Source organism: Danio rerio, chromosome 24 (genome assembly GCF_049306965.1).
Source record: "Danio rerio strain Tuebingen ecotype United States chromosome 24, GRCz12tu, whole genome shotgun sequence".
Taxonomy (NCBI): domain Eukaryota; kingdom Metazoa; phylum Chordata; class Actinopteri; order Cypriniformes; family Danionidae; genus Danio; species Danio rerio.
In genome coordinates this window covers 22,030,261-22,058,059 of record NC_133199.1, presented here as the reverse complement: position 1 = coordinate 22,058,059, position 27,799 = coordinate 22,030,261, and the positions used below count along the sequence as shown (strand labels likewise).

General features: G+C 37.1%; 1 protein-coding gene across 5 annotated transcripts in view; it reads left to right on the top strand.

The window, feature by feature from the left end:
• The first annotated feature begins 6,025 nt into the window (after positions 1-6,025).
• cntnap2a (contactin associated protein 2a) overlaps positions 6,026-27,799 on the top strand; it is a 760,628-nt gene continuing 738,854 nt past the window's right edge. For 4 of the 5 annotated variants that reach the window (XR_012399148.1, XR_012399149.1, XM_009297353.4 and 1 more), the window contains exon 1: positions 6,026-6,424. Coding sequence is in view for 3 of the 5 variants with exons in the window: in XM_009297353.4 (XP_009295628.1) it covers positions 6,337-6,424 (88 nt within the window). In the remaining 2 variants the exon portion in view is untranslated. 5 annotated transcript variants of the gene reach the window in all.

Sequence of the window (27,799 nt, the reverse complement as noted above, 5' to 3'; positions counted from 1 at the left end):
TTTCTCCCATAGGCAACTGAATCAGAAGTTCTAAAATATTTACGAAAACTGGCGCACTTCTACATTGAAGAATAAGGTCAATATAATACTATTAAACTGTTATTTGTAAGGTTTACTTAGTTGTAAAATAAAGTTAAAAATAAATCTCTACTTCAAAAAAGTAAAAGCATTAGATATTTTGTTAAGGATGAAAATAAAAACCAATTGTCCTTGCAGTAGGATGTATAAATTAATTAATTAATTCATTCATTCATTTTCTTTTCCATTTATTATTCCGGGATCGCCACAAGGTAATGAAGTGCCAACTTATCCAGCACGTTTTTACGCAGCAGATGCCCTTCCTGCTGCAACCCATCTCTGGGAAACATCCACACACGCCCATTCACACACACTCATACACTAGACAATTGAGCCTATCAAATTCACCTGTATCACATGTCTTTGGACTGTGGGGGAAACCGGAGCTCCCAAAGGAAACCCACATGAACACAGGGAGAACATGCAAACTCCACTCAGAAACGCCAATTAACACAGCTGAGGCTCGAACCTGTGACCTTCTTGCTGTGAAGCGACAGCACTACTGCGCCACTGCATCACTAATTGTATAAAAATCTTAGCCAAAGTTGAAAAAAGACCTGAGTGTTCTATTTGTTTGGTAGATTAAAAGAAAGCTACTTAATATACAGCAACTATCACATAATTCAATTATATTTGCATATCACTTTTCACAATAAACTTGGTTTCAGTGAAGAGGAAGGTAAAATATCCAGAATAGGATTTTATTCTTTATGTTAAAAAATAGTGCCAGTAGAATAAAATAATAATGGATTTCCAATTCTCTTAAGATAACGAAATGAAACAATGTTGTTATGTGTTTAAAAATAAAAATGAGTACGTTTTTTTGCCTGGCTGCTAGCACTGTATTTTTTTAACTCAACGCGTAACATGACGTCTGTCACGTACGGAACCCCGGAAGGGACGTAGTGGGGGAGAAAAAAAATGGGTGGGTGAAAAAAAAATAATGGGTGAAAGAAAAAAAATGGGTGGGAGGAAAATATATATTTCTAAGTTTTTTGCGTTCTCTCGCAAAGTTTTGCGTTCCCTCGCAAAGATGTTTTGCGTTATCTCGCAAAGATGGTTTGCGTTCCCTCGCAAAGATGTTTTGCGTTCCCTCGCAAAGATGTTTTGCGTTCCCTCGCAAAGATGTTTTGCGTTATCTCGCAAAGATGTTTTGCGTTCCCTCGCAAAGATGTTTTGCGTTCTCTCGCAAAACTGTTTCTCCACAAACACTTCCTGTTCACTGCACTCACGTAAACCCTCCCGTTTTTGCCGAAATTCTCTCATATTTTACCATTCTACCCCACTTTCTTTACATTACTGTGCGTATGCTACATGAACCAGTGAATGCATGTATAAGCGCTGACTGACAGACGCGCTCCATACAATAAACTGATCCTAGATCAGCGTCTGTACGCGCCATTTAAAGGGACACTTCTGTTATCAAACAAGTGAGCAGCAAATGAATCTCATGTTTTGTTTAGTTTGATAACAGAGGTGTCTCTGTAAGAATGCACAGATCTATAATGAAAGCAGTCCATTACTTTAGAAACTGTTTGTGCTCATTTAAGAGAAAATAAGCTGTTTAAAATAAAACATGCAGGACGGAGATGTTTCATATTATTCAGTGTATTTGTCTGTTTAAACATACACCCGCTCCTCTGTAAATGGCGTGTACAGACGCTGATCTGGGATCAGTTTATTGTACGAAGCGCGTCTGTCAGTCAGCGCTTATACATGCATTCACTGGTTCATAGGTAGCATACGCACAGTAATGTAAAGAAAGTGGGGTAGAATGGTAAAATATGGGAGAATTTCGGCAAAAACGGGAGGGTTTACGTGAGTGCAGTGAACAGGAAGTGTTTGTGGAGAAACAGTTTTGCGAGAGAACGCAAAACATCTTTGCGAGGGAAAGCAAAACATCTTTGCGAGATAACGCAAAACATCTTTGCGAGGGAACGCAAAACATCTTTGCGAGATAACGCAAAACATCTTTGCGAGAGAACGCAAAACATCTTTGCGAGATAACGCAAAACATCTTTGCGAGGGAACGCAAAACTTTGCGAGAGAACGCAAAAAACTTAGAAATATATATTTTCCTCCCACCCATTTTTTTTCTTTCACCCATTATTTTTTTTTCACCCACCCATTTTTTTTCTCCTCCACTACGTCCCTTCCGGGGTTCCGTAGTCACTTGTATCTGGACTATGCAGGTGTAAGTAATATGAATCATCCACATATCTTTTGCAACTTCATTATCTGAGATGTGAAACGCATGGAAAAGCTGCCTGAAGACAATCAGTGCAGTTGCGCGCGCATACAGATAAGAGACACAAACGTGCTAGTGGAGTGTGTGTGTGTGTTTACAGCAGTTTGACTGATAAATGTGAATTTGTAGCTAAATCAATCAAGTACATGTCATGATTAATTTTAACAAATAAAAACACTTACTGGTTGTACCTGACATCTTCTGCTGAGGAGATTTTAGCCGAATCCCGCACTGAACTGGGAGAGCTGTTTTGTCAAATCATGCTTGCTATGTATTTTATAATTCTCTGGAACATGATTAATATTGAACTGTAAGCACTTCTGTCTTTGTGTTGTGTCCTTTAGAAGCCCAAATACAGAAACAGACGAAGCTCTGTGGAAACAGCCGTGTTTAGATGCATTTTTAGCTTCATCTCTGCAATAACATTACAGCGCCTCTGGCCACGGCCCTTACCTGCTCAGTTTGGATGCGCAGTAACGAACTTTTGTGATGTCACAGGGGGCGGAGGTATTTTTTTGTAGTCCCCAAAATTCGTTCATTGTAGGCTTTGCTAAGGTTACTCTGTAAAAACAAAGGTCTCCCTTTGCATTGAACTTGGAACTTTTTACATTCAAAGATGTTGTTTATGTTTACACAGCTACATTACACATCAACTAAAGTTTAAAATATGATATCATAGTGGACCACCCCTTTAATTGAAGTAATTAGAAGTCTATAATCCCTTTAGCCACTAATTGTCAAAAAGTTTATCCATTGTATGTAATAACTCATGTAAGTAATATTAAACAGTTAACTTGCTGTGCCCATTAAAAGATTAAAACAGACGCTCTACTCCTTGTCACACTGCTATTATTATGATATATGGTGAAAACAACTGAAAAAATTATTTTGCCTCATGAAAAAACGCTTTGGTAGATAAACAGAACCACAGAGTCCCTTTGTTGTTTTTCACGCGACATTGAATATACGGTCTGAAATCGCATGTAGGTAACACTTTAAACAACATTAGCATGATTTCTTTGACAATGAGCGCTGTTGTAGTTTGATATTAGTTGTCTGCTAGTATGATTTCACTATTTGGAATTTGCAAACAATAGTTTTCTAATATTTTATTAAGGGAGCAAAAGTCAGAATGTGCGAATATAAAACCAACTTTACATCTATTAACTTGATATGCAACCAGTCTACAGAGTTTCCAAGTATTTCTTTGTTGCAATCGGGATATCACAATAATTAACCCGAAAAGCCAAAGCAGCGCAAGTTCTGTGGCTTCGCAAAAATTATAAATGCCAAACTCACCACAGATTAGAAGAAACACATGTAGAAACGATATGAACCAGATTACTCTTGTGTTTGCTATAAAGAAAACGCTAAATACATGCAGGTTCTCCTTTCTTTCTGTTTACTAATACTAAATTAGTCTGCAGGAATGAAAATAGGAGACTCCTTAGAAACAGATGGCCAACCAAAAAGTAACTCAGGGTTAAACAAATAGTGGCCAACACAAAATACATAAATTGCTTATACTTGAGTCCCATCTAACACTCATTACACTACAATTATATGGTATAAATACAGCACTACAACATAGAAAAGAGAGAGATCGATTTAGAATGTGACTTATTAGTTTTATAATGATTTGATCAGCTGACGTTTAAAATTATGCTGGGTTTTTCCTCTTTCAAGGGCTTAACATGTGGTCTCTGTCGCCATCTTTTGGATGAACAACGTCAACTGTCTTTTGTCTGCTCAACGACAGGCTAATGGCTGCCAACGCGCTGTCTCTGGCTGCGTCCGAAACCGTCTACTACTCAGTAGGTACTGCATTTGAATTTAAACGTACTACTCAGCCATTAGAAAAGTATGTTCTATACAGTATAAATGTGAAAAGTATGAATGGAATTTGGATGTACTACATCCGCCATTTTGTCATGGTCACGTGACCTACCTGCGTCAGTTGCGTCGCCTCACTTCTATTCATGAATTCTCTCACGGGGCATTATAGCGCAGCGTGCATGGGATGCGCACTTCAGAATCTCACCGGAAGTAGTAAGTCATCCGGGTACTTCTCGCCTACTGATTTTCGAATTCGATAGCTGCGTCCCAAATGGCACACTATACACTATGCACTCATGCACTATGTACTTATGCACTTACACACTCAACAGGATAGTACATGTATGTAGTGTTGTCCCAAATGGCACACTAATGTTTTTTTACTAAGCGGAAATTCAAACCGTTTCCCTGATAACGTTTGACGGTTGCCAAATCATTGAAATAAATGACCAAACTATCAAATAAAACCTGCCGTAAGTATAACCGCATTCACCATCGGGAGGCACTATAATCACTCTCGTAGGAGAATTTTGCTTTCACCATCCAAAATAAATAAAGTTATTCAACATGTGCGTCCGATAGCTCCGCCCCTTCCGCTACGTAAGCAAACCTGCGGTCGTTGAGTGCATGAAGTGTCCATCAGTACACACTTCATTATAGCGGCTGAATGAGTGCATCATCCGGGTAATTAAAGTGCACTTATTATTTTAAGAGTTTTCAGTGTGAACACACTACTTACACTATTTATACTACAAAATGGCGTAGAATAGTGCATAAGTATGCGATTTGGGACGCAGCTTTTGATTTCAGACATACTACTCGGCTCGCATACTGATTTTAGCATACTATATAGTATGGAAGTATGCGGTTTCGGACGCAGCCTCTCAGAAATTATAAATATTTAAAATATGCATTATACTACAACTACATTCTTGACAAAAACAATTAAATGTTTATTAAGTACAGTATGTTCTATGTTGTTTAACAGCAGCAATATTTGTCAAACTGTGGAGTGTCCTCTGCCTGTTGCTGTATGTGGGCAGAGAAATACAAGGGTGAAGGGTTAAAAAGACTGGACGAGTGCTGTTATTTGCAGAATATTGCATATATATTGCACTTTTATTGCATATATATATATATATATATATATATATATATATATATATATATATATAGGCGACGCAGTAGGCAGTGCTGTCCTGTCGCCCTACAGCAAGAAGGTCGCTGGCTCGAGCCTCGGCTGGGTCAGTTGGCATTTCTGTGTGGAGTTTGCATGTTCTCCCCGCGTTCATAGGTCCAAAGACATGCGGTATAGGTGATTGGGTAAGCTACAATTGTCTGTAGTGTAAGAGTGTGAATTAGAGTATATGGATGTTTCCCAGTGTTGGGTTGCAGCTGGAAGGGCATCCACTGCGTCGAGCATATGCTGGATAAGTTGGTGGTTCATTCCGCTGTGGCGAACCCAGATTAATAAAGGGACTAAGCCAAAAAGAACATTTATATATATATATATATATATATATATATATATATATATATATATATATATATATATATATATATATATATATATCAGCATGACTTTTTTAGAATTACTTAAAGCATCTAATACCACAGCCTTTGCAATATGAGTGAACTCCATGGCCAAGATCTTACTAATTATCAGCAGTCCTGCCGAAATGACTTTAGTAATAAACATAAAAGGCACTCTCATTCAAATGTTATCTATTCTCTGCTGCCCATGAGAAGGCGCTCAAAGCAATGGCCCCTGTCCCGCGAGGGCTGCTCCACTGTTTCGTGGAATGTACCAACTCAGAGAACAGAGGGGTTTTGTGTTTATATGGACGTGCGCGCGCTGCGTGTAGTAACTTCAGAACCTGGACAGCGACCTCCGCGAGACAGGCGTCACATTTACCGAAGCGCACGGCGCCACGCGCTTCGACATGGCTTGAAAACCCGCCTTAAAGTGCACCACTGTAGTCTTTTGTCGTTGAAAAGCCGGAGTAAAACCGCTGAATATATCCACGCTGTGTGTCAGAGCCAAGAAGCGTCGGTTAGTGTGGGTCTCGCTCATCTAGAGGCTTCGCTCAGTGTGTGTGGAGCTGCTCCTCCGGACAGCGCGCGAGCGAAAAGGAAAAGTAACTGCGTCTCCGCTCATCTCACTGCACTCGAAGATGCAGCCACCCGCCGGGATCGGACTCAAGCTCTTGCTGTGGATTTTAAGCCACATCAGCATCTCTCAGGCAGCTTCTCCATCATCCCGTAAGTTGCAGCTGATTCAGTGACTCTTTTGCGGTGATGGGAACCGGGAGGAATCTTGGCACGCTGGGGTGCTTTAGTGAATAAGGTGGTTTTACTTCGCTGATGTAACCGGTGTTAGTTACTGTGTGAATTCTTCCGAAAAACTTGCATTTTTTGCAGAGTTGCATGCTTTTCATGTTGTCATTACATTACATTGCAGTTTATCACAGGCGGCAAAGAATGATTAGTCATTCGAGATAGGGATATAATATTTAGGTGGTTCAGATATTTAACCCAAAGGACGAGAGGGATATTAGCATTTTGGTTTCCATGCCCTGTATGTAATACGACGTTTTTTGGTTTGTCAAACCAGACCGGTGAAATTCAGAGGAAGCCGAGGAGTGTTGTATCAGTCTGTCTACCTACTGTAAAACTTTACTATGAAATTCCCATATTTAATATCTGTTTATAAATATACTGTTTATCCTTTTATTTTGTAAGTTAGCAGGTATTCAAGTCTTGCGGTTACAGTGTACTCCACTACTGTAACAGTAATAGAAAGGAAGTTTTATGAATGGATTTTTTGTGGATAATTGTAGTGTGCGTGATCAGATAGTAAAAATTATTTATTTCTGTAGTTACTTTTATTACTGTTAATTCATTCAGATAAAAAATAAAAATTTAAACATAATCATGAACAACTTTTTAAAATAATTAAAACACTAATACTAATAGAAAACAATTGCTTTTAAGAATAGTTTATTCTAGCTAACAAATAGTATATTTTTAATAAAATAGTTTTTTTTGCAAAATTTCAAATAAAATGTTTATTCTGTCATTAAACTGTATTAAACGTTAATTGTAATATTCTTATTCATAATTATAATGGTATTAGAATTACTTATTAATTATTAAATAAAATAAAAATATCTAAATAAAACAGAATAACAACTCTAATAGCATTAAAGATAATCTGTTATGTATAATTATTTTATGTTCAATATGGGCTATCTTGAAGCATCCTTGTAAATGTAAGTTAACCTGGACAGCTACAGTAGTTTTCATCACTTGTAAGCTATGGGAAAAAAATTCTGTAGATTCTATCACATCAAATTTATATCAGGTCCTGCTTAGGTCCTTAATACAATCCTTTACTTTTCATGTTCTGGTGGCGCTCATTAAAACTCACTCAGTGTTAAAATGCAAAAGTCCCCATTCTCCCCTCTACAAGTAAGCTGAAAAGGAATTTCATCACATAGAAATCTTTTGTGGATGTTATATATTAAATCAGATCATAAACCTGATGGGCAATTTCACTTTGGTCCTCATTCTTTTCACCAGTGATGTTCATTGAAACCCAGTGTTATGCATCACATCACATCACATCTGAACAAATTGGCAGGTTATTGTTCAGAATGTGGTTTGATGAATCATGTGTTTAGACGAAGAGCTGAAAGTGAGCTGCTGTCGTCCCTGCTGAGCTGCCCTTAACAGTGACACTTTACCTGACTGCCAACTCAGTGTCTGTTCAACTCTGAAACATTTAGCTGCTGCTTGGTGTTTCACTAGTGTTGTTTATGTGTCATTTTCTTTATACTTTTAATTTAATGCTTTGGTGGATTAGACTATTCTGTATTTTTATGTCTTTCATTTTTGTGTTGAGGGTGTTAGAACATAATGATATATTAGAAACACTTTTTTGAGTAGAAATATTTTCCCCCCAAACACATAATGCTGTGGAATTAGGCATGGGTTTTAATATAGCCTAAAGCGCCCACCACTTTAATATTACTACATAATTTAATTACTTGGCTAATTGCCTTGCACAGAGTTAGCACTGCAAAATCAATAGAGTCAAGGAGAAATAGGTTCTTAGAAATAATTGGATGGTAGGTCTTATAATATAAAATCCATGTTTGTTCTGCATCACCACCTAAAGCCGCTCACACTCAACCATTTTTCCAACTGTGAGAATTATGAATGACTGATTTCAACGTTATTGATTTATTGCACTCGCCCGCATACTTGCAAGTAAGAGAAAAGGTTTATCGCCAGACGGACTACAGGTAGTCAGGAATAATAAGATTAAGATTCTGGAATAGTCACTCGTTTAATAGACCGAAATAAGCAGCAGCCAAGACTCACTCCAATTAAAAAAAGCATGCCAAAACTATGATTAATCAACAACATTGTTAACCAACCAACAGACATTTTTTTAATTAATCTTTCCAGCTCTGTGGCTACATGTGGGAGAGAAGCGGAGATGCTTAGATAGTTGATTCTCCCGCTGACAGATGGATGGAGGTTTGAGATAAAGTTTGCAAATGTTAATTGAGCTGCAGAGGTTTTGGAATCTCTTTGTTAGCCAAGACTATCGGAGCATTTGATATAAACATCCATCTCCCTACGAGCTCTCGCGGGTCTGATTAAAAAGAAAAGGTAACTGGATTGATTTGGCTTATATGGAGGCTGCTGCTGAGAACTGAAATTTAGACTTTTTTCTTATTCACTTAAGTGTCGCATTTGTAATTAGTGCAGAAAACGGATGGCATTAGTGCAATTTCTTTAATCATGTCATCTACGTTATAAGCGCGGCTTGCTGTCACATTTTGCGCCTTTTCTGTAGCAGCCTTAGAAAGTCAAAGTGGCAGCTCGATGACCTGATCAGGAGCTATGTTATTTTAGCGGAATGTGAACATGTCAGTTTGGATGTTGCTCAGCGAGGCTTTTCTCGGAGGCTGAGACTTCATATAAGAATCATTTCGAGATGGCAATTAGACAAGACATATGGCTATTCTATAGGCTCTTCGTTGTGTATTTGATTCCACTTGATGTATTTTAATTCAGCACTCCAGTCAGCACTTGTAAAAGCATAGCTTGCTTAAAACAAAAGAAGTTACCCATAATCAACTAAATGAGTTTTTTGTTTGACAGATAGAAACAAAGCACTTGCAAAAAAGCACAGCAATTAAGTCTTCGACTATTACTGTGCAGTACAATGCAAGGAAAACACAGAAATTAAACCCACTCGTCTGGTTGAGTTCTTTAGTTGCACATCCTATGGGAAAACAAAGACTGCTGCCTCAGGATGTAACGCTTGGTCACCTGAGTTCAATTTGCTTATCCTTACAAAACATGTAGATGCAGCAAGTCAGTTTAAGTCTACTCTGTAAGGTGCACGAGCTGCCTTTTGCATTTATTTATTTTTATTTGTTTAGTTTTATCCTATACAACTGCTTTTCTCTACTTAAAAGGCATCTGTGCAAGGCAGTCACTAAAAGATTAATTCACTTAATTTCTGTAAGTAAATTGGGTATTAAGGGACCTTAAACAACAACTTGAATGCCGTGCCAAGCTGAAATAAGAACATTTGTCTTTGGCGGAGGTGCGCAGATTCTACAGTCTTCTTACTGAGTTGCATTTTTATTTTTGTATGACAGATTTTTAATTGACTTGAAGGGGAGCCGCTCTTCAGCAAAGCGGGCTGTCTTGTAGTAATCAAGATACGATGGTACACAAGGCCAAGTCAAGCTGACCTTTTAAAATGTTCTCTCAGAAATTGTTTGTTTCCTTTTGACATTAAGCATGTGCAATTTTTGTAGTGATCAAGACCTTTTGATAGTGGTCAGTACGTGTTACAAAAGAATGATCGTAGAGGATATGAGGATTTAGATCTATAGTTTTCTGAAGGGTCTAAATAAGATAAGTTGCTGTAATGTATTGTAAACTGTTAGGTATTATTTGGTGGTTGTTAATAAAGGAAGATGCATTTATGCTCTAATATGAAATATAAAGTTAATTAGAAAAGCAAAAAGAAAAGGAAACACTAGGGAAGAAGATGCAGTTCTGAGAAATGAAGCTGTATTTTAGAGGACTAATATTATAAAATCACAACAAAGAACAGTCAGACATACAGTATCAGAGGCATAATCACAATTCAGTGATACAATTGCAATAAAATTTGTGTAAAATATGGCTAATAACAACAATTATTAAATATACAGTGCTCAGCATAATTGAGTACACCCCATTTTGAAAATGAATATTTTTATCAATTTCTCAGTGAATATAGGCAATGTATTTTGGTGCATTTAAACAAAACAGATTTATTTAACAGATATATTTCATAAGATAATATTTTAGTCACAGAAAATCTTTTGAAATTAAAAGATAATACAATTAAATTCAAGCAAAATATTGCAAAAAAAAAAAATGCAACCTACAAAATTTCAACAAAATTTTTACTTTTTTTGTTTGTTTTGCTTCTCTTGATTTTTCCTCTTTTTTAAAATTTATATATAACATTTTTCTATAACATATAACGTGCGTGTACTAGTTTTTGGACTGCTATCATAAGTTATTTTGTTAGTTAAGCTACAGATTTAGCTTCAGTACTGATTAATCTAATGTATAATGTATTAATTTAAAATATTTGTGAGGGGTGTAGTTATATATGCTGGGCATGGCACAGTGAGAATTATGAGTAAAGTAGCAATCTTGTGATAACAGATAATTCTGTTTTAAGATGCAAAAATAGCACGTTTTTATAATAAAAAGTTGCACATTTGAAATATAAAGTAAGACAGTTTCAATAAAAATATGAGAAAATACCCAATTCACCTATAGCACGTCTTTGGACTTATGGGGAAAACCGGACCACCCGGAGGAAACACGGGGAGAACACATAGAAATGCCAACTGAGCCAACTGAGGCTCAAACCAGTGACCTTCTTGATGACAGCTCTACCCACTGCACCACCCCATATTGCAATATAAAACAAAATAAAAAATATTGCAATGTTAGATTTTTTCAATATCGTGCAGCCCTAATTGTTAGATCTACAGTTTAAAACAATGAGAAAACTGTGAAAAATGACAAAACTGTGGGAGTGAGAGTCAGAGTTAGAGAAAAAAACAATGCAATTATACAATATAAAGTCTAAGTTGCCTTTGGTAGATGCAGTAGAAACTTTCACTACAGAATCATCCCAATCAATCTAAAATGATAAATTCTTTCATTTTATTTTATTTTATTTTATTTTATTTTTATTTATTTATTTTTTCTTTCCGCCAGCTGGGGTGCTGGACAAAAACATAAAATAACAGATGTTAAATTACAGAAATTTCTGCTATTTTAGATTTACATTAAATTACAGAAAAATGTGCTATTTTATGGTAAATTACTGTTATTCAGTGGCAGTTTAGCATAAAAATGATTTTTTCACAGTGTAGGTATTCAATAGTGAAATATTATAAAAAAAAATGATTGCAGTGTTTGATTTCTATATCGTGCAGCCCTAATTGTTAGATTTACAGTTTAAAACAATGAGAAAACTTTGAAAAATGACAAAACTGTCGGAGTGGGAGTCCAAATTCAGAAAAAGCCTTGCAGTTGTAAAATATAAAGTCTAAATTGCTTTATTTTGAATCTTTAATAAATACAGTATAAGCTTTCACTACAGATTTAATCACGATGTATTTAAAGATCAAAAAGTGCTTCCAATCAGTGAAGTTCCCCCCTTTTCATTTAGACCCTGAATATTTCTTGATAAGCATTTGACAGATAAAAAAAAAAAAGTTTCATTTTCAGTCCTGAGCTGTGTCTGATCGACTAAGAGTTAAGACAGAAACGACTTCTCCCCAGCCTGTATTACCTCGAATGACACAGACAAACACACGCAGACCTTGTTATTCCCTCTTCCCTCTCTTGCTCGCTGTCTGGGTCTGTCTCTTATAGACACACACATACTATTTTCCTCTCTATCCCACCCACACACTTCTATAACGCACACATACAGTATAGAAGTATTCAATCGCACGCACGCACAATTTCCCTCTTTTCTCCAGGCAGGGGAGACGCTGTTATGTCTATAGGCTCTAGACACAGGAGTGAGCTTTTCATCTAATAGCACAGTGCTTGCTGTACTCAGAGTGCACTCGCTCTTGTCTCTTAAAGCAGGCCAGTGATAAAGTAAAAGCGTCTTTCAACTCATGGGTATATAATTGTGAATAACTGTGTACATTCCGTATCGAAATTAAAAACTTCCCACATAGTCGCCATCTATTTGCAGCAAATACATCATTAATCCAGCATCAGTGTCTACGGGTTGAATAAACAGCTATTATTCCAAGTGCTTCGACTTATGCTACACTAATTTCCCATGCTCTTGTTTTAAACGCACCCAGCTGTATTGACTGCATTCATTTTACATGATTAATTAAGAGTTGATCAAGTCTCACTGCAGGGGTCAAGGTTAGCCTGTTTAGACTGGGCATTTGCCTCCTGCTGGTGAAAAGTGTAACTGCATCATTCACACAGGCATGAAACTTGTCTCTTTTGATGACCATTTATTTAGGAATTCTGACTAAGCACATTTTTTAGACCTCGATGGGCTCACAAAACAATATTTTCAGAAGCTGAGCACTGGATGTTCAAAAAGACGATATTGGATCATGGTCTGCATGATTTATTAATGATCTGATGTTACCTTCTTTTAGGCATACCCAGAAATGTGTCCTGCTTTAATTATTAAAATAATACTTTCTTAGGTGTCAACACACACACACACACACACACACACACACACACACACACACACACACACACACACACACACACACACACACACACACACACACACACACACACACACACACACACACACACACACACACACACACACACACACACACACTTTTTTCCTCTCATTTTGTGTGTGTGTGCATGTGTGCATGTATGTGTGAGTTTGTATGTATATGTTTATATACTGTATTGCATATAATTACTCCAGTGAGGGCACACAGTAAGAATGTACTGTACTTTTTCAGTGTTTAAGCTGAGTTAGTTTTTTAAAAAGTAATGGATGCTTCTGTTCAGGATGGAAACGTTAAATTGAACAGAAATGGCAGTAAAAACATTAATGGTGTTACAAAGTGTTTGTTTCAAATGCAAGTTGTTCTTGTGACTTTTTTGGATGGATGGATGGATGGATGGATAAATAGATCGTAGGGCTGCAAGATTCTGGCTCAAATGAGAACCACAATTTCTTTGGCTTCAAATTCTGTAGATGTAAAATAAAGGTTAACACGAGTAAGCTGTTAATATTGTTTTTTCTCAAGCAATAATAATATTAGGCCTATGTGTAGGTCTACTGTTAGTTGAAATGCTACATTTTGTATAGACTTGGAATGGTGGGCTTGAACAGACTTTGTCCTGTTTGACAGTAAAGTGATGACATCAGAATACAACTATTGATAATTCTGAAGTTGAATTATTATGTTTGAGACATATGCTTGTGATTTGCTATTGACAACATTATCAGACAATTTTCTTCACTCGTAAAATCAAACATTTGTCATGATCAGATTCTCTCATGCATTATAGTAAACAACATATAGGCTTGAGTAGTTATACTGACATGAAAACAACCAAACAAGAAAACATATCAAATGCTTGTCGTAATCATAACTCTAGAATGTGATATAAGCATTTAAATGATGTATGCATCAGTTTCACTTTCATTGCCAAATGCAGTTCATGTTATGGCTGCAGTCACTTTGAGAAAAAAAAAACATGCATGCAAATCACACTTTCCACACGCCTCCCTAAAGATCCCTCAACAAAACTGACAAACTGAATGTTATTTACAACTTTATTAGCTGTTATTTACAGCCTATGCAGGTTCTGTTCACCAAAGTATACATCATTGGCGAGTAAGCGCGTCCTCTCAGTAGTAAACTAACAGTACGTCAGCTCACGTGGGATTTTCAATGGGTATTCGTGGGAATACATCATTACTTTAAGGGTGCTTTTACACCTGCTTCAATTGCCTGGACCGTACCCAAGTTCGATTGTCCTCCCTTGCCACCGCCTTGGTTTGGGTTGTATTCACTCTGTCTTTTTCCTACTAAACCCCGGTACGCTTGCGTCATCGAGCTGATGTTGTGTGTAAAACTGTTGCTAGGTGACGGAGACGAAAGTAAAGCGGCAAAATAGAAAGAAGTTCGCACTCTGCACATCGCGGTAGGTTTGCTTGTACTCAATCTTTTAGCCTTGGACATACAGAAACAGACTCGCATCTATCTGCTGCAAAAATATTATAAACGTGCAAAAGCTGTTGAGGATACAAGGAGACATTATCAGTGTGATTGCCCTGGCTCAGTCCCACTTGTCACCAAAGTACGTGACACACACACACACACACACACACACACACACACACACACACACACACACACACACACACACACACACACACACACACACACATGAATGAATGTTATGAAAACTAAAGTTTGTTGTACAGTTGGTGGTGAACCGGACCAGAGTTTGCGTGAACCGTACCCAAGGCCACCTCATTCAGGCGTACTTGGGTACGATTCACGGGTGCACACCCAGGTTCAGAAGACACGTTCACATTAGCCAAACGTACTATACTCTGATGTTATACAAACCCTGGTGCGGACCCAAAGTGCTAGTGTGATAGCACCCTCAGACAGAAAGTTGATTTTTGGGTGAATTAAACTTTATAAATACTGTATGTGACACTGTTAACGCCATTTAGAGAGGTGTCCATATTGCTGAGCAAGGTATATAAAACAATGTGAAGACTTGTGCGACCGCCTCTCCGAAAGCTGATTTAAGATTGTGTGTAGGATCGAATCAAAATCACAATCTTTTTTTGATTAAATGTGCAGCCTTCATAGATAGATAGATAGACAGACAGACAGACAGAAAGACAGAAAGACAGACAGACAGACAGACAGACAGACAGACAGACAGACAGACAGACAGACAGACAGATAGATAGATAGATAGATAGATAGATAGATAGATAGATAGATAGATAGATAGATAGATAGATAGATAGATAGATAGATAGATAGATAGATAGATGATAATTTCTCTTTTAAGAAGTCTTATCAGTTTTCAGATAAAAAGTCACTGTAATAAGCAGCAGTTAATATTATGCAACTTTACAATAGTCATATTTTACTTATAGAGCCACAAGTCTGTTGAACACACTTCCAACTGAATTAATTTGATGTTCATATTTTCAGACGTTTTCAAGCCTTTCTAAACAGTGGCTCCTATTTAAACAAATACAATATGTACACACTAAGGAAATGTTTACAATCATTTGCTTGTTTGTGTGTCTGAGCCTATACAGTATATTTTAAGTTGTAACATGTTTTCTTTCTTTCTTTCTTTTTAAGTTTTAAGATCTACTTGTCTAGGGACTGCAGGTGAAAAATAGTAGCACAAAACCGTCAAAATAAATCAATTCGAATAAAAAAAGAAAAGAAAAATTGTGATCATTTGTTTAAATATTTGTCTAAAGTTTTGAAAATGGTCTCTCTGTCTATCTATCTGTCTTGCCGTGGACTTGCCAAGAGACTTGATGTGCTATAGACACTATAAACATAAACCCAGAATACAAATGTATAACTTCGGAATGTAAACAACCGAGTCATAATAGATGTTTAAAAAGCATAGAGGCCCATTAGAGACAGAATTTCTGGAGCCCTGAGGCCACAAGCAAACAAGCAGATTCCTGCGAAAGCCAAATATCATCTAATTGAGATGTGGAGAGAATGTTTTGGGGCTGCTCTGAGATTTCCACAGCTTATTGGTTTGTACTTGCAGACAAATACGCCTGAATTTAAGGCTCTAAAGACATCAGAGAAGTGCATTTATAATTAAACTGTATATCACAGCTGTGAGTGGAAGAAAATCCTTTGACAGCCACATTATGAAGGCTCTTTATGCAAAGATTATTCTAAAAAGTCAGTTGTTCCTTTGCTGTGCAGTGTATATGCTTGCAATTTCTGCAGGATTTTTCTGTATGCAAGTGAAATCCAGGGCACACTATAGAGATGTGCCGTCCATTCTGGTCCTATTCACAATAAATGCCACAACATCAACTGCACAGTTCAGCCAGGGTTTAACGCTCTTCTCTCTAGTAATGACCTTGGATTACGATGGTCAGAAATGTTGATGACCGAAATTGTAGCAAATCTCAGAGTTTAAGAGGGATGAGCGAATGAACGTGTGTGTACCAAAAGTAAGCAAGCTTAGGGACTTAGTAACTGGAGCCTCCATAGAAAGGAATTTGTCATGCTGGAGATGCGTTCACTAAACAAACACACTCCTATACCTCTGGGAGACATGCAGCCTCATTTCCGTAATCATAATCGTGCTGTTTGGGGGAGAGATTATCCATATCATTGCACTGAAGTATCCAGCCAAGCCTTGTATAGCTAAAATATCTGCAATATTTAAATTCACATTAAGATAAAGACACCTAAAGCCTTAACTAAACTATCTTCTACATTGGTTGTACCCAGCGTAAGCTTATGATTTATGATGATTTGCAATTAATATCTTATGTTATTTTTCCATGGTGATTGATACACAAATAATAAAGACAAAGTGAAATAGGCAACATAGACTCATTCTGAAAATGTATCCTTATACACATTTCCGGAGATCACAAATTATGTATCCAGAAGTATGTATGGGCGCATTTTGGTTTTAATAAACAAATGCTTGGGGTGGTATGAAGCCGTTCCGTTTCAGGTTTACCAGCTGACTGCTTACCTCCTTGTGAACTGCTTTTCAGCTCTTACCAGTTTGTCCAGTAGCTTGCCATGTACGCATGGCGGACATGAGACACACAGGAAGGGAAATTTGAGATCTCAAAAAGCATACACAGCAGCCTCTCATGGATTTGTGGATACAAAAAGTGCAAAAAAAAAAAAAAAAAAAAAACATTTTGAGATGTTCTTCATGCTCTCCAGAAATGTATATATTGGTACTTTACAGAATGAACCTGGGTTGGAAATAGTGCTGTTTGAATTCACACTGATGAATTTTTCACAAGAGGTTACATAATGTAATTTTGATTTCATATACAAAAAGTAGCATTAAAAATGTGGGGTCAGTAAGATTTTTAAGATATTCATTTAAGCGGTTCATTCCACTGCGGCGAGCCCTAATAAATAAGGGACTAAGCTAAAGGAAAATGAATGAATGAAGCTATTCATTGATTATTATTTGTTTATTATACAAAGTTACCAACATAGGCTCATTCTGAAAACATAGCCCTATATAGCGTTCTGGAGATTGCGAATGATGTAGCCAGAAGCATGTATTTCATTTTTAAAATGAATGCTACGGGGTGGTATGACGATGTTCCTTTACACAATTACAAGCTGATCACTTTCCTCTGTGTGGATGGCTTTCCCATTGTTATCAGTTTGTCCAGTTAGCTCGACATTTACGTCAATGGACTTGAGATGCAGAGAGGAGTTGACAATCATGACGGGGTTCGAGTCTGGTGATAATGAGTTCCAGAAGGTGGGTAAGACAAAAACAGAATCCAAAAAATTAATTAAACAATTAAATAACAGGGGAGAACATGATAAAAGCTGAAAACCTCCTAAAATTCAGACAAGGGCTTTTCTTTTTCTGGATTGCTTATTTAAATTTAAATTTAAAATTGTCGCTTGGGTTTAAGGAAGTGGGTGGGTCAGTCTTTTCTTTTTTTTTTTAATACTATTGGTTGGTTTTAGAGAAGGAGGAGGTTGGGTCAGTCAATTGGTCAGTCAGTCAGTCAGTCAGTCATTTAGTCAATCAACAGCAACCTCTGGTGGGTTTACATGAGAACAGCAGGTGCGAATGGCACTCGTGATAGAAATTTGAAATCTCAGAAAGAGTACACAGTGACCTCTGGTGAATTCGCGAGAACAAAAACTGCAAAATCGTAGCTCTTGGGATGTGTTTTGCAGCCTCCAGAAATGGGTACGTTTTCAGAATGAGTCTTGGATGAAAGTTAGAAAGGTACTGTACTAAGCACAAAATGAATACATTTAAATTGTTTTCGGAGTAATGTGAGACACTTACGATATCACAGGAATAAATTACATTTTATTTTACATTTTTTAAATTTATTTTTTATTTTTTAGAATATGCAAAAGGTACATACATTGGGAACATACAAATACAAAATAAAAACAAAACATCAACAAAACCAAAAAACAAAACAAAAAAACAACAACAACAACAACAACAGCCGTACAGTCAGGTACTGGCATGAATATGTGTGTGTGTATGTATGTGTGTGTGTGTGTGTGTGTATACATGTGTGTGTGTGTGTGTGTGTGTGTGTATGTGGTGTGTATGTCAGGTTAGAGTACATACACAAGGGACAGCAACAGTCAATAAATGAAGCAAGTAACATAGATATAAATAAAACAGATAGAAGAAACCAGTCAGTGGAATAAATTACATTTTAAAAATGTATAAAAAATAATATTGATGAAAAAAATACATTCACATACATGAACAAAAATAATATTGATGATACATACATTTTAGAGATGTATTAGTAATTATTACTGGAGTTTGTTTTTCAAAAAAATAAATATGAAATATACTATAAATTGAAAAATAGTTTACTTAAAATGTAATGATTAATCCAATGTTGTACTTGTTTATAAAATGTATAAGCAGTTCCTAAATTAAGTTTCTACACCACTTTTTTTTAGTCTGAGAAACTTTTAAAAACATCTTACCAAACTTGCAAATGGTCAATAATTTGATTTCATGTTATATTCATGGAAAATTGAACACTAAATGAGTGAAAAAATACTAGACTAGGCTTCTAACAGAGACCTATTTCGCCTGCTTTTATATTTGCATATTTTAAAAGCGCATCTAATCGCAGCCGGAGAAATGCCTCTACTAAGCTTTGACATTATGCACCATGAAAACATAAATAAATAAAAATAATGGTCTGCTAATCCCCCAAATAACCCAGTCAGAGGAGAGAGGGGGGTATTAGGAAAGCTGCACTGCTTAGTGATTCTGTATGCCAGGCATTTGTTAAGAAGATGTGCGCTTCAGTATCTAACATGGTCACGCGTGGGTGACAAATCCTTCAAACTTTTACATTTGAAGTCTCACAGAGTGCTGAACTACGCTCTTAGAGAGCAAGATGAGAGATCTAATTGGATCAAAAAGGAATCAAATTTGTTCCTATCGCATCGTATTTGTAATTGAATTTTTCATCAAAGGCATACTGTACTCTTCGAGTGCACGTCATTTGAAAACGGTTGCCTGTATGTACCCAGTTCCAAGACAGGACACAATTAACGGCAGATATTTTGTCATTTTTGCTCTTCTAAATATTTTATCAGAATGAATTTTGATCGATCGCCCTGCAGAAGTGCTTCTGTAAATTTGAGCTTCTCAGTTCTTCCTCTGTGATCTTCACATACCCTTTCATGCTCTGCATCTGCTCTTCATTTCGCCCAGTAATACGTGTCAAACATCTGACGAATGGCAGCAAAGTTCATCTCTCAGTCTGCTACTTGGTGATTTATCCTCAGGCTCATGAATTAATCTATGGGACAATTACTAATGCACTGTGCCTCTCTGAGTGCTACGACCCATGCAGTTCTTTGCTGTAATGCCAGTGCCAGGATATAGAGAGCTCTTCCAAGTGCTTGCCTCTACAAATCAAAGAGAACAGTGGATAATAAAACAAAAGTGCTGCCTGTATGTTTCCAGGCAGTACTGTCACTTCTGGTGATTGGGTATGACAGAACCCCCCCCTACTTTTCACAATTTTTTTTTCCCTTTGTGGTACCTATAATAAACCTGAAGTGCTGTGGACAGGCCTAGGCGTGCGGTCGGTCGTAGGGAGAAATCGGCCCATATGCTCCTGCAGATTGCATCTCCACGCACAGAGCCGCAGGTTTTTTCCTAGGAGTGCTCCGATTTCCCTTTTCTCCCTTGTCTCTAATGTCAGTCTCTGCACTCTCGCCTCCTGCATGCTGAATGTCAATGGGCTTGAGCTGCAGCCGCCTCTGAGGTAACGCAGGAAATTATCTCCCTCCTATAGATGTCAGCTGCAAATGGTCCTCGCTGGAAGAGAAACAACAGGTTACATGCAGACTAAACTCTTGCTGTCGCTAGCTGTTGCATTTTTCATCAGAACTGTTTATTATGTTTATACACTACCATTCAAAGGTTTTTGTTTTTTTATATGAATACACCAGTTGTTAATTCAATTAAACAGCCTTCTTTTGAACTTTTGATTTAATCCCTTGCAAAAGTTTCACACCAAAATTAAGCTCCAAAACCTTTACTCACAAAAAGTTTTGGACTTTTATAATTGTAAAAAAGTTTTCTTGAGCACCAAAATCTGCATTTATTAATGATTTCAGAAGAATGTGATACTAGATGTGGATTTGTTAGCGGGTCTATCGGTATGTTTGGAAAGGAAAACATAGGGTTCTAAAGTGCATGGCACAAAAGGATTAAGGGCGTTTATGAATCCATTTTTACTATTTTAAGGACAGAAAAAATATGCTCTGCACCCCAGTGCATGGTCTAACAGAGTTGTGTTTATACAGAGTTGTGTCTCTTAATAAGTTATGGGTGTGTTTTGAGTATAACGTACATTAAACCAATCAGAGTCTCGTCTCACATTCCCATTTTAGAGTCAGTTGTGTCTCGCCATGGCACATTTGCTATGGTGGACTTAGTAAGTGGAAAAACTGAATGCTTCACTAGACGGAAAACAGTTAAACAGACTATCTGCGTGAGGATAAAGAATCCTCCATTCAATTCAGTTCATATTTATTTATTTCTATGGCGCTATTACAATGTAAATTGTGTCAAAGCAGCTTCACAAGATTCTAGTAAATTGAAACTGTGTCAGTTTAGTTTTCAGTGTTGAAATTCAGTTTAGTTATGTTCTGTGTGGTTTAATTTTCACTGCTGAGAGTTCAAACACTGAAGAGCAAATCCAACGATGCACAGCTCCATGGATCCCGAACCATGCAAGTCAGTGGCGACAGCGGCGAGGAAAAAACTTCATCAATTGGCGAAAGTGAAGAATTAAAAAACATCTAAAGCGGGCTCAGTTGGGCATGACTATTTCTCTTATTGTCAAACGTCTTGTGCAGAATTGCAGTCTAGACGCAGGAGGCCGGAGAGCGCTGGACATCCTTTCGCCCACGTTACTTTCTCTTTACTTTACTTTTACTCTTTACTTTACACCTTTACGTTCGTAAAGGATAAGGAAACCGTGTTGAACGCTCCACTGCAGACATCCACTAGCCTACATATTTATTTTTGCTTGTTAACCACAAAGATTTGTTTCAAAACAATAATTTCCAGCAGACAAATAAATGAACAATAAGAAATGTGGTGAAAACAAAAACAAACAAACAAACAAACAACAACAACAACAACAACAAAAAAACAGTTCAATCCAAACACACATCCTATTCTTATGCCTCATATGGTGATACATACGTCCCCCCCCAAAAAAAGACAAGTGAACAAATCTAAACTTGTTTTTAATAAAACAAATATAAATATGCATACAATAAATACTACTACTACTAATATTAATAACGTTACACAAATGCAAATTGTCATGAATGAACTGAAAAGGCATGGAGGCATGAATAACACATGGAGGCAGTGGTTTTTATATTTATGTAGAAAATAATAATTTTTGTAACATTTTAATCCTTTAATTGTTTTTTATATGTTAAGATATTTGTGTGTTGCTGTATCCTGTGTGTATAAGGCAGGGGTCGGCAACCCAAAATGTTGAAAGAGCCATATTGGACCAAAAAAAACAAAAACAAATATGTCTGGAGCCGCAAAAAATTAAAAGCTTTATATAAGCCTTATAATGATGGCAACACATGCTGTATGTATTTATATTAGCTATATTAGCCTACTATAAAAATGACTTCGTTGGCTACAAATACATACTGAGCCTTCATGATTAAATGTTCATTTCCCTGCAGTGCATCCTGTAGAGAGTGACGCGCCACGTGACTACTCTGTTGTACGATGCCGTCTCAAGTTTAACTTAATTACAGTATATTAATGAATTATGAAGTTTGAAGTTTATCAAGTTTAACTTCATTACAATGTTAATGCATTATGTTTAATGATCAAGTTTAACTTCATTACAATATTAATGAATTATGTTTAATGATCAAGTTTAACTTCATTACAATATTATTGCATTATGTTTTGCTTTGATGAAATTAAAGAAATGCAATAAAGAAATCAGATTTTTTAAAATGTTTTTTTTATTTTATTTTGAGGATTCCAAAAAACAACATTAAAATTAACATTCACAACGTGCCCCTTATCTGGGCAACAGTGCAATAAAACGCAGTCTGCCATTTCCATTTCAAGATCAGCTCGAGTCATTCCTGGGAATGTGCTCAACAAGGAAGGGTCAATCTCCAGGGGTGTGTGTCAAGGAAAGACAGTCTCGTTTTTTCCTTTCGCAACTCGCAAAATCTGCTCTCAAATGCAGTTTGCATATCAACGATCGCACCTTGTAAATAATCACCGTTGAGTTAGTGATCGGGATGGGCTTCTTTGAATTCTCTCAGGGAGGGAAAATGAGAAAGCGTGCCCCGCTGTACATCTTTGGCAAAGACAGCTTGCGCTCCATGGCGCATCACACAGCCGCCGGTTTGTTTACAACAGCTACCTGCCTGGCATCCCGCCCTGCTGATAGAAACGTGTGTCGCAGGCTATGACGCAAATCTTCGTTGACAGAAATGTTGAAATTAAATATTCTACACACTTTTACAGCATTGGAAAACGTTAAGATTGTTTGTCCTCCTATAGAAACCATATTAAAACAAAAAATATATTTACCTCCCTCATGGTTTTCTATTTTCAAACATTTTTTGAAAAAGTTCCAGGGAGCCACTAGGGCAGCGCTAAAGAGCCGCATGTGGCTCTAGAGCCGCGGGTTGCCGACCCCTGGTATAAGGCAATGTGTAAGCGTTTGAACCTGCATAGGATACTAACGCGCTCTGCTCTGCACTTTAGACCAACTTTTAGTAGGTCAATGGAGCAATCAATTTTAGTTATTCTAAATAACAACATGCCAACAATGCGTTTTAACACACCTTCTTTTAAGACCAGCACACTCATGAGTCCACAAAGTGGTGCAAATGGATTTGCTGTTTAAACAACGTGGCGCAAAATGTGAAAATGACAGTTGCGCTGGTCTGACAATAGCAACAAATCACGCTAAACAGGTCTTGTGCCATATTGCTGCAGAGTGTATGATAGGGCCATACAGTTATAATAATAATACATTACAATACATTATACAATACACACAAAAAAAAAATATTTAGCTAATAAGTGAAGGATTAAAATAATGAGATATTTTATTAAATAAATAAACACGCATTGGTAATAATAAATACATAAATAAAGTAATAAATTAATAAATATATAAATTAATAGATTCCCAGAAATGGGTTGCGGCTGGAAGGGCATCCGCTGCGTAAAAACTTGCTGGATAAGTTGGCGGTTCGTTCCACTGTGGCGACCCCGTGTTGATGAAGGGACTAAGCTGACAAGAAAATGAAAAAAATAATAGATACATAAATACATTCATTAATAAACTAATTAAGTATAGAATGTGTCATTAGAGGTGCAAATCCCTTCATTTTATGTCGCCTAGGTCATATTTTTCTTTTCTTTGTGTACTTTTGTTCATTATATCAACATGTCCACAATCTCTCTATGGTCGGATATGCATACTTGCACTGCTTCTTCAGTGGCTTAACATGAATATTAATTAACATACAGGGTATTTACTGGACACAAAACCTTAGACATCAATAATAGAACAAGTCTTTCTCCTTTCCATTAAAATTTCATGTACTTGTTTATTTACTACACAAACTTGTTAGCTTCATTTCATCCCTGCTGACCCACGATTATAAAGTACAACAACTGTGAGCATCATCATACTACTTTTTTGCATGCAATTAAACAATTCTTGTTTAGCGTACTTGGCTGAACAAAACAGCTTTCAAACTACTTATTCAAATCATGCTATTCAGAGCCATTTCCATTAGCTCTACCAGTCATAGTGTACCTTTTTCAACGGCAATATAAACAGATAGATATGTGAAGGATTTCTAAGGGCTCTACTATCCCTCACTCCAAAGCTCTGAGAGCCACTTACCACTTTATATCATTTACTAGGGTGGCTAGTGGGGTAGCTGCCCATTAGCTTGCAAACTAATTTCCTAAGTAAACAGCACTCCCTTGTTTGTTTCTCTCGTGGGGTGCAGCTTTTAAAAAAAGGCTTCCTGACTTGTTTATATTTGTTGATGCCTCCCTAGCGAGTGGCCTGCTTGGTCAGTGCTGGATATTTATAGACAAGCGCGAGTTGGCGAATCGCATGTGCCAGCCAGAGCCATAATGGGAGATGGAGAGGCTCTTTGTACACTACTAAAGGGTCATGTGTTACATGCAGTGTGTGTCATTGCAGAGATGTGTACTCGACTGTGGGTCACTATCTCATGAAATAACTGACAGTAACACCTTCTAACCTGCCCAGATAACCAGTGGCACTTAGCGAGCGCTCGATGAAAGCACGCAAGCATACTGTTTACAAGTGCAGGCCCTGTCAGCCCTGGATAATTAACACCACAACTTAAGATTAGAATTAAGATGGGTAATTTGCATTCAGCAAGCTGTTTAGTGTCCACAGAGCGCTTTGATGATTATTAGCATATTACACTTAAAGTGTTGTGAGGTGCTAGCCTCATGGTTTGGTGTTTGGGAGCAGTGCAGAATTCAAATTTTGAAAAACAAACTAGGCTCCTTAGAAAAGTTGTTTCGAACTAGATGTTTGCTTTGAAAACATTGTCAAGGCAGTGACGTACTAACAAGTTTACTATTCACAGAAATTATTATTATGGGAAGGATTTGAATTAAAGGGGGGGTTTGGGGGGAATTAATGCTTGATCCCCCCCTTAATGAAGTCAAAACAACATGTATTGGGTGGTTAGCCTTCTAAATAGTGAGGAATAGTTTACTCTGATCTGTATTTTATATAATAATATTTATAATTAAAATCATAGATCATGGCGGCACAGTGATTCAGTGGTTAGCACAAAGGTAACTAGTTCCCAGCTGAGTCAGTTGGCATTTCTGTGTGGAGTTTGCATGTTCTACCCGTGTTCGTGTGGCTTTCCTCCGAGTGCTCTGGTGTCCTCCACAGTCCAAAGAAATGCACTATATTGAATTGGATGGACTATATTGGCCACAGTGTATGAGGGTGCGTTTGTGTGAATGGATGTTTCCCAATACTGAGTTGTGGCTGGAAAGGCATCCACTGCGTAAAACATATGCTGGAATAGTTGGTGGTTCATTCCGCTGTGGTGACCCCTGATAAAAGAGGGACTAAGCCGAATTAAAATAAATTAATGAATTATAGATCAAATAAATATACATTTGACCACCGTCTTTGCAAGAAAAAAAACATTCAACAGTTTGGGGGTGCACTCAATCTAGGCTATCCGATCACGTTCCTCAGTTCTTTTGACAAGTTTGAGTGCTCCGAATTGACTTATGCCAAAGTGTGCTTCGGTTGGGCTATGGCACGGAACACTTGTAGCAAAGCGTGTCTAAGACCGGAACTGAAAATGCAACGTCACTTTTAAGGGACTAATTCATATGGAATTATTAATCCTTCTTACTTTTCAATTAACGCATACTGTCATAGTGTATTAAAGACCCCTTACTGCACTTCACCTTCCACCTTCAGCAAACCTCCTAATATGTGCAGCTTGATGACTTTTATAATAATTTATGAGCGCCAAAAGTTAGGGATCTGTTCGGCAAAATATTTGACTGCATGACACTGCATCCCAAATGACAAAAAATAATACTAAACGGTAAAATGCAGTGTGATTGCAGGCCGTCGGGGGAGAGGACAAGCGTGCTTTGGTTAAATATAAAACAAATAATTAAAACAGTTGCATAAATTTGATACACTGAAGCATGTATTACACAAACTAACATTACTGAAAAATTGTTTTGATTGTCAATGTGTAATTTGTACCCTGATTATAGGTTATTGATTAACAGTGGCTTGTTTTTATGATGTTTATGATGCCCTCCTGTTGACTTGCTGTTCAAAAATGACCTCGTTAATAGTGGAAAAAAGTTACAGAGAAAAAGTACAGTGTTAGAAAAAATGTATAGTTTGTATTTATTTTCATGAAGTCTGTACACATTAAGGGTACAAAAGTTGTCTAAAGCCGCTAAACGTCACTTGCCTTGGACAGCAAAAGCCACTATATCTCGAGAACCAATAACAAGGCGTGAATCCATTCATTTGTTTTAATGTAGAAGCACGCTGATACGCCAGCTTTTATCAGAGTTTTGTTGCACTTGACAGATTTTATTCATTCATTTTCCTTCTGCTTAGTCTCTAGTTTATCAGGGGTTACCACATCGAAATAAACCACCAATTACTTGACTGATGTATTTTTAAATTTTAGCTGGTCTGTGTAATGTGTTTTATGTTTGGTAAAATAAGCTTTAATTGCATCTTTAGTGATTTTTCAACTAATTACACTGTCTTGTCTCAATAGGTGAATTTAGAAGGTTTTGCATAAAAAGCACAAGTGGATTTAGCAGAGAACAGAGAATTGTCTAAAGTGACATTTATGAAAAGGCTACTTTATTTACTAGCTAATAACCTTATCATTACATATAAAATAAAACTTTTGAACCTAATCAGAGGAGCCTGATATAAAATTCTCATTTACAAGAAAAGAGTTCTGATAGATTTAGAGGGTTTTGCATCTGAACTCTTCATATTTACATTAGTCAAAAACAAGTGTTGCCCACCGTCTAAACACTGCTGAAATACTGCACACTGATGTGGGGAAACCTAAAATGTATAGCATTTGTGATGAAGATGAGGTTGTTTCTTCTTGCAAATTAGATTAGAGGAATGACATTAAATTTAGCTGCTTTATTTTAGAGATTTAGTGAAGGCAGGTCATTTTTTTCTCAACATGCAAATGGACAGAAAAGACAAAGGATGGTTAAAACTGTTATGAGCTCAAAACAAACACTATTACAATATTGCACTGAAACATAATTAAGTTAATGAATTTGCTGGGTATGTAAAATAACATTCATTCATTCATTTATTCATTCATTCATTTATTTATTCATTCATTCATTCATGTTTTACACAGCGAATGCCCTTTCAGCCACAACCCATCACTGAGAAACATCCATACACACTCATTCGCACACATACACTACGAACAACTTAGCTTACCCAATTCACCTATAGCACATGTCTTTGGACTTGTGAGGGAAACCAGAACACCCGGAGGAAACCCATGCAAACATGGGGAGAACATGCAAACTCCTCAAAGAAATGTCAACTGACCTAGCCGAGTCTCGAACCAACCATCTTCTTGCTGTGAGACAATAGTGCTACCCACTGTGCCACCATGCTGCCCTTAAAATAACATCGTTGAGCAACTTAAATATTTTAATACTAAAATA